The sequence below is a fragment of the Eucyclogobius newberryi genome, unplaced genomic scaffold (assembly GCF_026437365.1).
Source record: "Eucyclogobius newberryi isolate DKJ021-1_F unplaced genomic scaffold, fEucNew1.0.hap1 SCAF_4, whole genome shotgun sequence".
Taxonomy (NCBI): domain Eukaryota; kingdom Metazoa; phylum Chordata; class Actinopteri; order Gobiiformes; family Gobiidae; genus Eucyclogobius; species Eucyclogobius newberryi.
Window position 1 is genome coordinate 39,354,922 of NW_027316056.1, and position 14,343 is coordinate 39,369,264.

Sequence of the window (14,343 nt, forward strand, 5' to 3'; positions counted from 1 at the left end):
GAGAGGGGCATCTGGGTCCACAGGTCCTCAGGAGTGAGAGAAAGAAAAAGAAGGCGGTGAACAGTTTGCAAGTGGAATCAAAAAATAAATATTGTTTGATAGCATAAGTAGTAGAAGAAGAAGAGGATAGTGCTCAAGCTGTCATACTTCCCCCAGCATAGTTACTCCTAGGGCAGCGTAGCTAAAGCTGTGGGTTTATGTTTCTGTTCCTAACTAGTCTGACCATAAGCGATTTCGAAGAGGAACGTTTTAATCCTGGACTTAAATGAAGAGACTGTGTCAGCATATTTAACATGGGTCGGGAGCTGATTCCATAACACAGGAGCTTGGTAGCTAAACGCTCTACCTCCTACAGTACTTTTAGAGACTCTTGGCACCACCAGAAGGCCGGCATTCTGAGAGCGAAGAGCTCTGTTTGGATGATATGGTTCTATAGCATCTTTGAGGTAGGATGGGGCCATGTCATTTATGGCTTTGTAGGTCAAGAGTAGAATTTTGAATTTGATTCTAGACTCGACAGGAGCCAGTGAAGAGACTTCAGCACCGGCGTAATGTGCTCTCTTCTTTTTGTTCCTGTTAGTAATCTTGCTGCTGCATTTTGAACCAGTTGAAAGCTTTTTATGGAGCTTTTAGGACACGCTGCAAGCAGGGAGTTACAGTAGTCTAATCTAGTCGTTACAAATGCATGGATAAGTTTTTCAGCATCACTTTTAGGCAGGATTCTTCTGATTTTGGCTCTTGTTGCGCAAATGGAAATAGGCTGTTTTACAAGCTTGATTTATATGAGCTTTAAATGAGAGCTCCTGGTCAAATAAGACTCCAAGGTTTCTTACAGTAGAACTGGAGGCTACACTGACATTGTCCAGTGTGACTATCTGCTCAGATAGAGCATCTCGTAGATGCTTAGGACCAGCACAATGACCTCGGTTTTTTCAGGGTTAAGAAGCAGGTAGTTTAGTGTCATCCAGGTTTTTATCTCCTTCACACAAGTACTAAGTCTGTCTACTTGATCGCTCTGATCAGGTTTCATTGATAAATACAGCTGAGTGTCGTCTGCATAGCAGTGGAAGTTAATGCCATGCTTTCTGATAATGTTGCCTAATGGCAGCATATAAAGAGTAAACAGAATTGGACCGAGTACCGAACCCTGTGGCACACCGTAAATTACTTTAGAGCATGGTGAGGAGCTCTGGTTTACATTAACAAATTGGAACCTATCAGATAGATAGGATTTAAACCAGCTGAGGGCTGTTCCTCCAACACCTACATCACATTCTAACCTCTGCAGTAGAATGTTGTGGTCGATGGTGTCAAACGCTGCGCTGAGGTCCAACAGAACCAGGATTGAGACCAGTCCATCGTCAGCGGCTAATAACAAATCATTTGTGACTTTAACTAGTGCAGTTTCAGTGCTGTGGTGGGCTCTGAACCCTGACTGGAAAACTTCAAATAAGTTATTGTCCTGCAGGTGGCGACAAAGCTGTTTTACTACAACTTTTTCAAGGATTTTAGAGACGAAGGGAAGATTTGAAATAGGTCTGTAGTTTACCAATAGGTCGGGATCTAGATTAGGCTTTTTCAGAAGAGGTTTAATGACTGCATGTTTGAAGGACTGTGGAACATAGCCACTTTGGAGTGAAATATTTATTATATTAAGAATAGGGTCTATAATTAGGGGGAGAATGTCTTTGAGGAGCTTGGAATGGGGTCTAGGACACAAGTGGAGCTTTTAGAGGACATAATGGCTGAAGTTATCTCTGCTTGATCAACAGCTGTGAACCTTTCTAAGTTTACAGGTGGATTTATATGGGACGTTAGATTTACAGCTTGGGCTAGTTCAGGGCTAATAGCGGGGGTAATTTCATCTAATTTATCTCTGATTGTTTTTATTTTATTGTTAAAAAATAGGAGGAAATCATCAGAGCTAAGTGTAGCTGGGATTGAGGGCTCTACTGCACTGTGACAGTTTGTTAGCCTAGCTACAGTGCTGAAAAGTAATTTAGTGTTACTTTTGTTGACTTCTATTAGATTTGAATAATATCTGGTTTGGGCCTTACGCAGAGCCTGCTTATAGGACAGCAGGCAACTTTTCCATGCTTTTAGGGATTCTTCGGTGTGAGAGCGACGAAATAATCCCTCTAACTTTCTAACTCTTTGTTTATGTGAACGCAGTTCTTGGTTGTACCATGGGGAGGCGCGCTTTGGCCTAATGACCTTCTGTTTTAACGGCGCGACAACGTCAAGAGCAGACTTCAGAGAATTCATGGTCAAGTCGACAAATTGATCACTTAAACTGGGACTAAAGCTGTTCTCAGCAGGATCACATGACAGGATCACATGACATGATCACATGACATGTCACTGAATATTGGCTCTATTATTTCTTTGAATTTTGAGATAGATTTTTCAGATATTGTCCTTTTCATTATAACTTTATTTTGTGGGACTGGATGATCTTTAAGAATAAACTTAAAGGTAATTAGGAAATGATCTGACAATATAGGGTTTTGAGGGAGGACAATGAGGTCACTAATCTCTGTTCCATACGTTAGGACAAGATCCAGAGTGTTCTTGTGAGTGTGAGTCGGTTTATTTACATTCTGAGTGAAACCAATGCTGTCTAACAAGGCGCTGAAGGCATTACTGAGAGCGTCATCACTCATGTTCACGTGGATATTAAAGTCTCCAACTATAACTATTTTATCCCAGAACAACACTAAATTTGATATAAAGTCAGAAAACTCTGTTAAAAACTCTGAGTAGGGACCAGGGGGTCGGTAGATAACTATGAACAAAACTCCTTTTTGGTTTTTCATATTTGGACATGTGATTGACAGCATAAGGCTTTCAAATGAGTGAAATGCATTGTTTTAGGGCTCATGAGTAGGCTTGAGTGTGAGATCACTGCCACACCACCACCTCGGCCTGTGCTCCTGGCGGTCTGAAAGTTAACATGGGTGGGTGGGGTTAACATGGGTGGGTGGGGTGGACTCATTTAGTCTGACGTAGTCGTCTTGTTGAAGCCACGTTTCAGTTAGAGCTAGAAGATCTATGTTATAGTCACTAATTAATTCATTAACTAAGAGCGATTTGGAGGAAATTGCTCTAATGTTTAGCAGTCCACATTTTACGTGTTTATTCATTTGTATATTTGTGTCATTTGTGATTGTTATTTTGTGACTTTTTGGCATTATTTGTACGAGGGACACGAGGGACACACACAGTCTCTATCTGTCTTGAATCTGAACACTTCACATGTAACAGAACGGGCGAGAGTTCAGCGACAGAGGAGCGTCTTAAACTGCTGCTCTGCACCTGGGGCTCATCCCTAGATGGTCACTTAACACGACTAAGACTATCGGTCAAATTCCGAACTAATAGGGATGTACCCTCCGAAGTCGGATGGATGCCATCCCTGCGTATGAGCCCGGGCTTTCCCCAAAACGCACTCCAGTTATCAATAAAGACAACGTTGTTTTGAGGGCACCATCTGGATAACCAGTTGTTGAATGCTGAGAGACGGCTGTACAATTCAGCTTTGATCCGATTGGGCAGGGGACCAGAAAATATTACAGTGTCCGACATCGACTTCGCTAGGTCACACACCGCGGCTACTTGAACTTTGAGCACCTCTGATTGTCTCCGCCGGGCGTCGTTACCGCCTGCGTGAATCACGACTCTCCGGAAACGGGTCCTACTCTGCTTTAAGATCCTAAGGTTTCCTTCGATGTCACCCATTCTGGCCCCCGGGTAACACCTAACGCTAGCAGCTGGCAGCTTCACGTCTCTAACAATAGAACTCCCGATTACAAGAGTTTCTCTCGTGTGTTCAGCGGGCGTGTGATCGCTGAGGGGAGAAAACCTATTATAGACGTGAAGCTCACGGCGCTCTGAGGTTCGGCGTTTAGCGCCTTGTCCCCTCCGAACTGTCACAAATTGGTCCCTATTCTGTTCCTGGTCTAGTCCCGGCTGCACGGGAGACGCTGAGGGGCTGAGCTCGGCCTTACTGCTACTGCTAATGCTAATGCTACGCCCTGCAGCGCGGTCCGGTAGCCCTCGCGCTAAAACCGAACTATAACTGGACTTTAGCTCCTCTAAACAGCGGATCCGCGCTTCTAACTCCGTAACCCTGGCAACCAAAACTACCACTACACTGCACTTCACGCACCTATCATCAGAGAAGGAGCCAGGGTTCTGACTCGACATATGACAGCTCAAACAGGTAAAGGTAGATCCAGCCATGACGCTAGCGGCTAGGCTGAGCTAGGCTAGTTCAGGCTGGAGCTAGAGAGTGAGGAGGGCTTTTTAATCCACGAAATACTGAAAAGCGAGCGGCTTGAGGCTCCGGATTGTTTGCGGAGAAATCAAACGTTCACTTTCGTGTATATGATGCGTAAATAGTGTGTATAATTCGTGGATTAATCGGTAAAAGGCTCTAAGAACGAACAGCTCTGAAAACGCGACACACTCACCGGAAATGACGTCACTTTGTGTCACTTTGTGACATCACAAGATGACTCATGATGACTCCTGATGAAGCCAGACGACTCCAGATGAATTTGGATGAATTCAAATGTATGGTCAGACAAAACATGTTTGTTCTATACACTGATATTGAATCACTTAAATCTTCATCTTGTGTTATGTTTTTTAATCGGCCACAAACAATCACGATCACACCAGTGCGAATAATATCAGCACTTCACAAAAATTGTGCTGAACTTTGTGCTAGTTTTTATTTCATGTGGATAGATCCAGTTCTTACAGAGATGTGAACCATGAACCAGGTCAAACATCAGCCACACCTGACTGACCGCGCCTGTGGCTAATCCTCTGTACATTTAATCAACTCTAATAACTAAAGAGGTGTGGCCGATGCTTCTGAATCAGGCTGAGAGGCGAAGCAGAGGAAACGTGTCTGAGGACTTCAAACTCGCATGTTTTATTACTTAAAGGTGGAATGGACGATTTTTTTCAGCATTTTTTTTTTATCATATTTCCTCGTGGCGTGGATAAATCATTTGTCCTGCCACGTGTCAATCATAAAACGCACCTATCGCTCACCTGCAGCCGCGTGCTGTTCGTCCCCACGTTTCCACGTGTCTAAGCGCATGGATCTATCATAATATAGTTCCCTCAGTGTACGGGGCAAAATGAAGACGGAGAAAGACAGTTCGAGCTGACGCAGAAGTGGACAGAAATCTACGGGAGACGAGAGATGCGATGTGATCCGTCGCACTAATAAACAAACGCACGTGTGTGTTGTATCAGTCCACACGGGGGCGTGGCATGAGCACGGGGGAGTGGCATGTGCACGGGGGAGTGGCATGAACACGGGGGAGTGGCATGTGCACGGGGGAGTGGCATGTGCACGGGGGAGTGGCATGAGCACGGGGGAGTGGCATGTGCACGGGGGAGTGGCATGAACACGGGGGAGTGGCATGTGCACGGGGGAGTGGCATGTGCACGGGGGAGTGGCATGAGCACGGGGGAGTGGCATGTGCACGGGGGAGTGGCATGCGCACGGGGGAGTGGCATGCGCACAGGGGAGTGGCATGCGCACGGGGGAGTGGCATGCGCACGGGGGAGTGGCATGTGCACGGGGGAGTGGCATGAACACGGGGGAGTGGCATGTGCACGGGGGAGTGGCATGCGCACGGGGGAGTGGCATGCGCACAGGGGAGTGGCATGCGCACGGGGGAGTGGCATGTGCACTTCCGCCTGCGTTCTCAAATCGCCGAAAATCGTCCATTACGCCTTTAAATAATGAATTAAATAAGGTTAATATGAAACAACATCCTTCAGTCTTTCTCAGGGCCAGGAGTAAGTGTGTGTCTGAAGTGACTCGTTGCTACTGCCATCTTGAGGACAAAAGCCGCATGTTCACTGTGGACGTGGATTCTCTCTCTGTCACGCCCCCAAAGAACCTGTTTGATCATAAACGTGTGACTGTGGTCAGGAGGGGCCAGAGGTCACTCCAGACTGTTGGTTTCAGGTCGTTAGCAGCCAATGCTAATGCTAGTGCTAGTCCAAAAGCAGCACTAATCTCCCACACAAACACAAGAAGGAGAATGACAGGGTTAGGACAGGGTTAGGACAGGGTTAGGATGATGGTTAGGACAGGGTTAGGACAGGGTTAGGACAGGGTTAGGTCAGGGTTAGGATGATGGTTAGGACAGGGTTAGGTCAGGGTTAGGATGATGGTTAGGACAGGGTTAGGATGATGGTTAGGACAGGGTTAGGACAGGGTTAGGATGATGGTTAGGACAGGGTTAGGTCAGGGTTAGGATGATGGTTAGGACAGGGTTAGGTCAGGGTTAGGATGATGGTTAGGACAGGGTTAGGACAGGGTTAGGATGATGGTTAGGACAGGGTTAGGACAGGGTTAGGATAATGGTTAGGACAGGGTTAGGTCAGGGTTAGGATGATGGTTAGGACAGGGTTAGGACAGGGTTAGGATGATGGTTAGGACAGGGTTAGGACAGGGTTAGGATGATGGTTAGGACAGGGTTAGGACAGGGTTAGGATGATGGTTAGGACAGGGTTAGGACAGGGTTAGGATGATGGTTAGGACAGGGTTAGGACAGGGTTAGGACAGGGTTAGGATGATGGTTGAGATGAGGAGCCTAACGAGACAAAGCAGGTCTAGACTGACTTTGGGTGTTTCAGAAGAATCATGAGCTCAACATTGAGACATTTCTCCACATCAGCTTCAAAATCTGCATTCAGAGGGGCGGGGCCAGTGCTCAGGAGCTTCACTGGTGCTGGTTTATGGCCCCACAATAAACTGGCCCCTGATCTTCTTGTCCAGTCTGCGATGTCGAGGCACTTGACCCGGCTGTAGACTTTGTTCTTTTGCGGTATATTCTTGACCAGTGCAGGAGTCAGGCGGCAGGACACAGGCCGAAACTGTGACGCTTCCAAGAGAAAAGGCTCCAGTTTCTTCTTGTCTGCTTCATCGACGGAGCCGGACCTGACGGAGCCGGACCTGACGGAGCCTGACCTGACGGAGCCGGACCTGACGGAGCCGGACCTGACGGAGCCGGACCTGACGGAGCCGGACCTGACGGAGCCTGACCTGACGGAGCCGGACCTGACGGAGCCGGACCTGACGGAGCCTGACCTGACGGAGCCGGACCTGACGGAGCCGGACCTGACGGAGCCTGACCTGACGGAGCCGGACCTGACGGAGCCTGACTTGACGGATCCGGACCCGACGGAGCCGGACCTGACGGAGCCTGACCTGACGGAGCCTGACCTGACGGATCCGGACCCGACGGAGCCGGACCCGACGGATCCGGACCCGACGGAGCCGGACCTGACGGAGCCGGACCTGACGGAGCCGGACCTGATGGAGGCGACAGACTCAGCTCCGGCCAATCCAATGACCACAGCTCATTTTTGTTTAGCTTCTGGTTGATCGTCTCTCGCTCATTTTGAACAATTTGCTGCTGTCTCCACCTGCAGTGCCTCCACCTGCAGTAGCTCCACCTGCAGTGCCTCCACCTGCGGTGCCTCCACCTGCAGTAGCTCCACCTGCAGTGCCTCCACCAGCAGTGTCTCCACCTGCAGTGCCTCCACCTGCAGTGCCTCCACCTGCAGTAGCTCCACCTGCAGTGCCTCCACCAGCAGTGTCTCCACCTGCAGTGTCTCCACCTGCAGTGTCTCCACCTGCAGTAGCTCCACCTGCAGTGCCTCCACCTGCAGTGCCTCCACTTGCGGTGCCGCCTCCACCTGCGGTGCCTCCACCTGCAATAGCTCCACCTGCAGTGCCTCCACCTGCAGTAGCTCCACCTGCAGTGCCTCCACCTACAGTGTCTCCACCTGCAGTGTCTCCACCTGCAGTGCCTCCACCTGCAGTAGCTCCACCTGCAGTGCCTCCACCTGCAGTGTCTCCACCTGCAGTGCCTCCACCTGCAGTAGCTCCACCTGCAGTGCCTCCACCTGCAGTGTCTCCACCTGCAGTGCCTCCACCTGCAGTGCCCCTAGCTGCAGTGTCTTCACCTGCAGTGTCTCCACCTGCAGTGCCCCTAGCTGCAGTGTCTCCACCTGCAGTGTCTTCACCTGCAGTGTCTCCACCTGCAGTGCCTCCACCTGCAGTGTCTCCACCTGCAGTGCCTCCACCTGCAGTGCCCCTAGCTGCAGTGTCTTCACCTGCAGTGTCTCCACCTGCAGTGCCTCCACCTGCGGTGTCTCCACCTGCAGTGCCCCTAGCTGCGGTGCCTCCACCTGCAGTGTCTTCACCTGCAGTGTCTCCACCTGCAGTGCCTCCACCTGCGGTGTCTCCACCTGCAGTGCCCCTAGCTGCGGTGCCTCCACCTGCAGTGCCTCCACCTGCGGTGCCTCCACCTGCAGTGCCCCTAGCTGCGGTGCCTCCACCTGCTTTTGAACGTCTGACGAGGTGGTTGTTATTAATACTGACACAAAAAGCTCAAATGACATGAAAAGTAATCATTTGAGCAGATGATCCATGTTCAGAAAGTCTTGCCAACATAAAAACAACATAAAAACAACATGAAAACAACATGAAAACAACATGAAAACAACATAAAAACAACATGAAAACAACATGAAAACAACATGAAAACAACATAAAAACAACATGAAAACAACATAAAAACAACATGAAAACAACATGAAAACAACATGAAAACAACATGAAAACAACATGAAAACAACATAAAAACAACATGAAAACAACATAAAAACAACATGAAAACAACATGAAAACAACATGAAAACAACATAAAAACAACATGAAAACAACATAAAAACAACATAAAAACAACATGAAAACAACATAAAAACAACATGAAAACAACATGAAAACAACATGAAAACAACATAAAAACAACATGAAAACAACATGAAAACAACATAAAAACAACATGAAAACAACATGAAAACAACATGAAAACAACATAAAAACAACATGAAAACAACATAAAAACAACATGAAAACAACATGAAAACAACATGAAAACAACATAAAAACAACATGAAAACAACATAAAAACAACATAAAAACAACATGAAAACAACATAAAAACAACATGAAAACAACATAAAAACAACATGAAAACAACATAAAAACAACATAAAAACCACATAAAAACAACATAAAAACAACATAAAAACAACATGAAAACAACATAAAACAACATAAAAACAACATGACAACAACATAAAACAACATAAAAACAACATGAAAACAACATAAAAAACACATAAAAACAACATGAAAACAACATAAAAACCACATAAAAACAACATGAAAACAACATAAAAACATGACAACAACATAAAACAACATAAAAACAACATAAAAACAACATAAAAACAACATAAAAACCACATAAAAAAACATAAAAAGAAATTGAAAACAACATAAAAAACATATAAAAACAACATGAAAACAACATAAAAACATGACAACAACATAAAACAACATAAAAACCACATAAAAAAACATAAAAACAACATGAAAACAACATAAAAAACACATAAAAACAACATGAAAACAACATAAAAAAACACATAAAAACAACATGAAAACAACATAAAAACAACATGAAAACCACATGAAAACAATATGATAACAATATGAAAACAACAGGACTTTAACAGTTTGTCCTTTGTGTCTGTTCAGACACAGCTGGACTAAGCCTCTGTGGATCAACATCTGTCACTGTCCAACTAATCCCCACGTGAGCCGCTAGTGTCCACGACAAAGGCGTCTCACGCACTCGTCCACTACGTGTCCACTACAAAGGCGCGTCACGCACTCGTCCACTACGTGTCCACTACAAAGGCGCGTCACGCACTCGTCCACTACGTGTCCACTACAAAGGCGCGTCACGCACTCGTCCACTACGTGTCCACTACAAAGGCGCGTCACGCACTCGTCCACTACGTGTCCACTACAAAGGCGCGTCACGCACTCGTCCACTACGTGTCCACTACAAAGGCGCGTCACGCACTCGTCCACTACGTGTCCACGACAAAGGCGTCTCACGCACTCGTCCACTAGGTGTCCACTACAAAGGCGCGTCACGCACTCGTCCACTACGTGTCCACTACAAAGGCGCGTCACGTACTCGTCCACTACGTGTCCACTACAAAGGCGCGTCACGCACTCGTCCACTACGTGTCCACTACAAAGGCGCGTCACGCACTCGTCCACTACGTGTCCACTACAAAGGCGCGTCACGCACTCGTCCACTACGTGTCCACTACAAAGGCGCGTCACGCACTCGTCCACTACGTGTCCACGACAAAGGCGTCTCACGCACTCGTCCACTAGGTGTCCACTACAAAGGCGCGTCACGCACTCGTCCACTACGTGTCCACTACAAAGGCGCGTCACGCACTCGTCCACTACGTGTCCACTACAAAGGCGCGTCACGCACTCGTCCACTACGTGTCCACTACAAAGGCGCGTCACGCACTCGTCCACTACGTGTCCACTACAAAGGGGCGTCAAGCACTCGTCCACTACGTGTCCACTACAAAGGCGCGTCACGCACTCGTCCACTACGTGTCCACTACAAAGGCGCGTCACGCACTCGTCCACTACGTGTCCACTACAAAGGCGCGTCACGCACTCGTCCACTACGTGTCCACTACAAAGGCGCGTCACGCACTCGTCCACTACGTAGGCGCGTCACGCACTCGTCCACTACGTGTCCACTACAAAGGCGCGTCACGCACTCGTCCACTACGTGTCCACTACAAAGGCGCGTCACGCATTCGTCCACTACGTGTCCACTACAAAGGCGCGTCACGCACTCGTCCACTACGTGTCCACTACAAAGGCGCGTCACGCACTCGTCCACTACGTGTCCACTACAAAGGCGCGTCACGCATTCGTCCACTACGTGTCCACTACAAAGGCGCGTCACGCACTCGTCCACTACGTGTCCACTACAAAGGCGCGTCACGCACTCGTCCACTACGTGTCCACTACAAAGGCGCGTCACGCACTCGTCCACTACGTGTCCACTACAAAGGCGCGTCACGCACTCGTCCACTACGTGTCCACTACAAAGGCGCGTCACGCACTCGTCCACTACGTGTCCACTACAAAGGCGCGTCACGCACTCGTCCACTACGTGTCCACTACAAAGGCGCGTCACGCACTCGTCCACTACGTGTCCACTACAAAGGCGCGTCACGCACTCGTCCACTACGTGTCCACTACAAAGGCGCGTCACGCACTCGTCCACTACGTGTCCACTACAAAGGCGCGTCACGCACTCGTCCACTACGTGTCCACGACAAAGGCGTCTCACGCACTCGTCCACTAGGTGTCCACTACAAAGGCGCGTCACGCACTCGTCCACTACGTGTCCACTACAAAGGCGCGTCACGCACTCGTCCACTACGTGTCCACTACAAAGGGGCGTCACGCACTTGTCCACTACAAAAGAAACTAAATAATAATAAAGTTTGACCTGAATAAAAAGCTTGCATTATGTATTTGACCCTTTTCCATTTAATAGTGACACAAAGAAAATAACTCCAACTCTTGTGTTCATTAAAGGCGCAGATGGATGGTTGAGCCACTTGTTTCCATGGAGATGTCGTCGCTCTGCCTGGAATGTTCCATAGTCTGGCATTAAACTTCGAATCACATTAAGGGACGCTTTTTTTAATCTTTTTTTTTCTTCTGAAAAGCGGTGCCCTCTTGCTCCAAGCGGGGGTGCCTCTCCACAGATCTGATCCGCAGCTTGGCCCTGTCGCCTGCCTGTCGCCGTGGAGCTACAAAACTTTAATGCCGCACTGCGGAACATTCCAGGCCAAGCAAACACTTCGGCAGCAGACAAGCAGGTGGCGCTTTAAAGTTACACGATGCATCTTTATTGTGAAACATGTCCATGGAAAAAGGGCACGAGAAATATGATTTATCGACCTTTTTTCCTTTTATTTTCCACAATATGAAGTGTTCTTGTAAAACTGCACCATCATGTCAATATGTGAAGAGGATGTGAGGATGTTTATGAGATAATCAGGCCACAAACAGATCAGTTGTATTATATCTATTTCTTTCTATTTCATTCTATTTCATTCTATTTATTTCTATTTCATTCTTTGAGCTTCTGTTTTCTTCTGATGGAGGTGAGTGCGTGAAGTATTTCTGATTCGGCCCTCAGAGGCGACTGTTGTTGTGATTTTGATTCCTGATTCTAGATTCTGAACACCCAAACGCACCTGGTCTAGTCTGGAATTGAACCTGAGACTTTCTTTCTTTGAGGCAGGAGCACGAACCCAGCCAAATCAGGATTATGTATTGTTTTTCATTTGAACTTATGTAAAAAATATGAACGTGCACTGTCCAAGTCTATATCTTGAATTCATGTATGTACTACTCATTATATCTATTCATTCTTTAACGCTTAATTAAAATGGCTCAACCCGGTTAGCGCGCGGTCACGGTCTGGCTCTAATCCCCACGTGTGCTGCCGCCGCCCCGTGGGCCAGATGTGAGGGTTTAAATCCCTGTGACCCTGAATCACTGTGTGTGGCCACGTGCCCTGACTCCTCCTCCTCGCTCCATCGCATCAGCACTCAGAGCCGGCCGTTTGGAGACTTCGCTCTGGAACCTTCTGAGATACTCGCCAGATTTGAAGTAAATACTGCTGTTTGTGCTTTTGATTGTTAAAGATTTTGCGCTCGGATCACAGCTTTGGTGGTTTTGTTGGCGAGGATGCGCGCTCTTTTGGACAGCAGTTGGATGCGATTCGCTCCGGCCGGGAGAGAGTACGAGTGGCCCACGGGCGCTCCGCTGACTCAACGCAAAGAGGTGAAACACTGATTATATCGTATAATGGGAAATGAATGCTTATTGTGCATTATTTGTGTTGTTATTGTCCTGCAAACAAGCCCTTGAGTACTTTTTACTTCGGCATCTCATGTTTAGAACTTAAACCCTGTCGCAACAAATGATTATAAATGATCTGACGGCAGAAATCATTTATTCCAACGGCTCAGGAGAACTCCCAATTTCGAGTTCTGATGTCACAATTCAAGAAAAGTCTTTAAATCAATGATTTTATGAGGATCAGAGGAGGAGGACCTAAAGCTAAGTTGTTTTTGATGAGGAAACAATGCCACAACACGGTTGAAAACTCAAAAAAGATAATTTACTTTAAAGATAACTGGACTTGTATTAAGCTTCTTTCTGTTTTTGAGCTCATCTTCTTTCAAAGCCTCAGAAATCCTTCCGTTTGAATTTTCCCTGAATTGTTGCGTCACATGTGAGAGTTCTTGGGTTGCAGTGCATTTTTGAGCTCCATAAACTCACCAGCCTCTAAACAAGCGCATGTCACATTTATTTATATTTTCATGGTTCATTCCCACTGCTGACACCAGAGGGCGCTCCGATGCCTGAACACTTCATTGGAAACAGAAGTGCGTTTAGCAAAAGTAAACTATATTTTATGTTGAAAAAAGGTGACCAAAGGCATGTTTAAAAGACAAGTAAGTCAACACGACTGCTTTATATTGTACATTCTAAAGTAATCTACTTGTGAAGGCTCCACCCACTCAACAACAAATTGATTCATTCTGTCCATTCTAAGAGAGATAAAACATGTCCCTTGAAGGACCTGGAGATGTGTATATCACATGTTTATATTTCAAGTTGGTAGAAAAAGACACAAAAGCCATCATGTCCAAACGTGTCTTTGAGCGTCTGACGGTCTTCTCTGCGTCCTCTCTGCGTCCTCTCTGCAGGGGGAGAGCTGGAGCGAGCTGGACCTGTCCCTCCAGCGCAGCCCGAACCTCCCGCTGTACGTGCTGCTGCCTCTGGGTTCCGTCCTGGCCCTGGTGCTTCTGATCGGCCTCTGGTTCCGCCGTTGCTCCGGCTCTAAAGCGGCTTTGTCCCGCGTGATCGCCCTGGACCTGGAGGACCCCGAGAGCCAGGCGGAGATCCTGTCGTCCCTGACGCGGAACGCCGAGCGGCTCAACAGCACCAGCTCCGACGGCTCCGACGGCGTCTTCGTCATGGTGTATCTGCCGCCGCCCTATGAGCAGACGCTGAGCCGCATCACCCGCGCCAGCCTGTCCAGCGCCGGAGACCTGACGCCCAGGACCAGCCTGTCCAGCACCGCCGACCTGATCCCCAGGACCAGAGTGTCCAGCACCGCCGACCTCATCCCCAGGACCAGAGTGTCCAGCACCGCCGACCTCATCCCCAGGACCAGAGTGTCCAGCTGCAAAGACCCGGAGGAGGCGGAGGAGCAGAAGGCCCGAGGAGAATTTGTCTGACACGCCTTTGGCTAGAAAGGAACATTTAGAAAGACAATTTTGCCAGATACTGACACTACTATTACTATAAAACTA

General features: G+C 47.8%; 1 protein-coding gene across 2 annotated transcripts; it reads left to right on the top strand.

Moving 5' to 3' along the window:
* Positions 1 to 12,620: 12,620 nt before the first annotated feature.
* Positions 12,621 to 14,343, top strand: LOC140377597 (uncharacterized). 2 transcript variants are annotated; one of them, XM_072463058.1, is made up of 3 exons: positions 12,621 to 12,802; positions 13,735 to 14,133; positions 14,233 to 14,343. In XM_072463058.1, exons 1-3 carry the CDS (start codon positions 12,707 to 12,709, stop codon positions 14,266 to 14,268), a joined length of 531 nt encoding a protein of 176 aa, XP_072319159.1. In that variant the 5' UTR covers positions 12,621 to 12,706; the 3' UTR covers positions 14,269 to 14,343. The 2 variants fall into 2 exon arrangements, with proteins under 2 accessions (XP_072319159.1, XP_072319158.1); XM_072463057.1 differs by having other exon boundaries at positions 13,735 to 14,115; positions 14,188 to 14,326.

Excerpts from the sequence above, each read along its gene's own strand:
- LOC140377597 (XM_072463057.1), top strand. The coding sequence starts at position 12,707 with ATGCGCGCTCTTTTGGACAGCAGTTGGATGCGATTCGCTCCGGCCGGG. Across the intron at positions 12,803-13,734 it reads CGCTGACTCAACGCAAAGAG|GGGGAGAGCTGGAGCGAGCT; the intron begins GTGAAACACTGA and ends TCCTCTCTGCAG. Across the intron at positions 14,116-14,187 it reads GCCTGTCCAGCACCGCCGAC|CTCATCCCCAGGACCAGAGT; the intron begins CTGATCCCCAGG and ends AGCACCGCCGAC.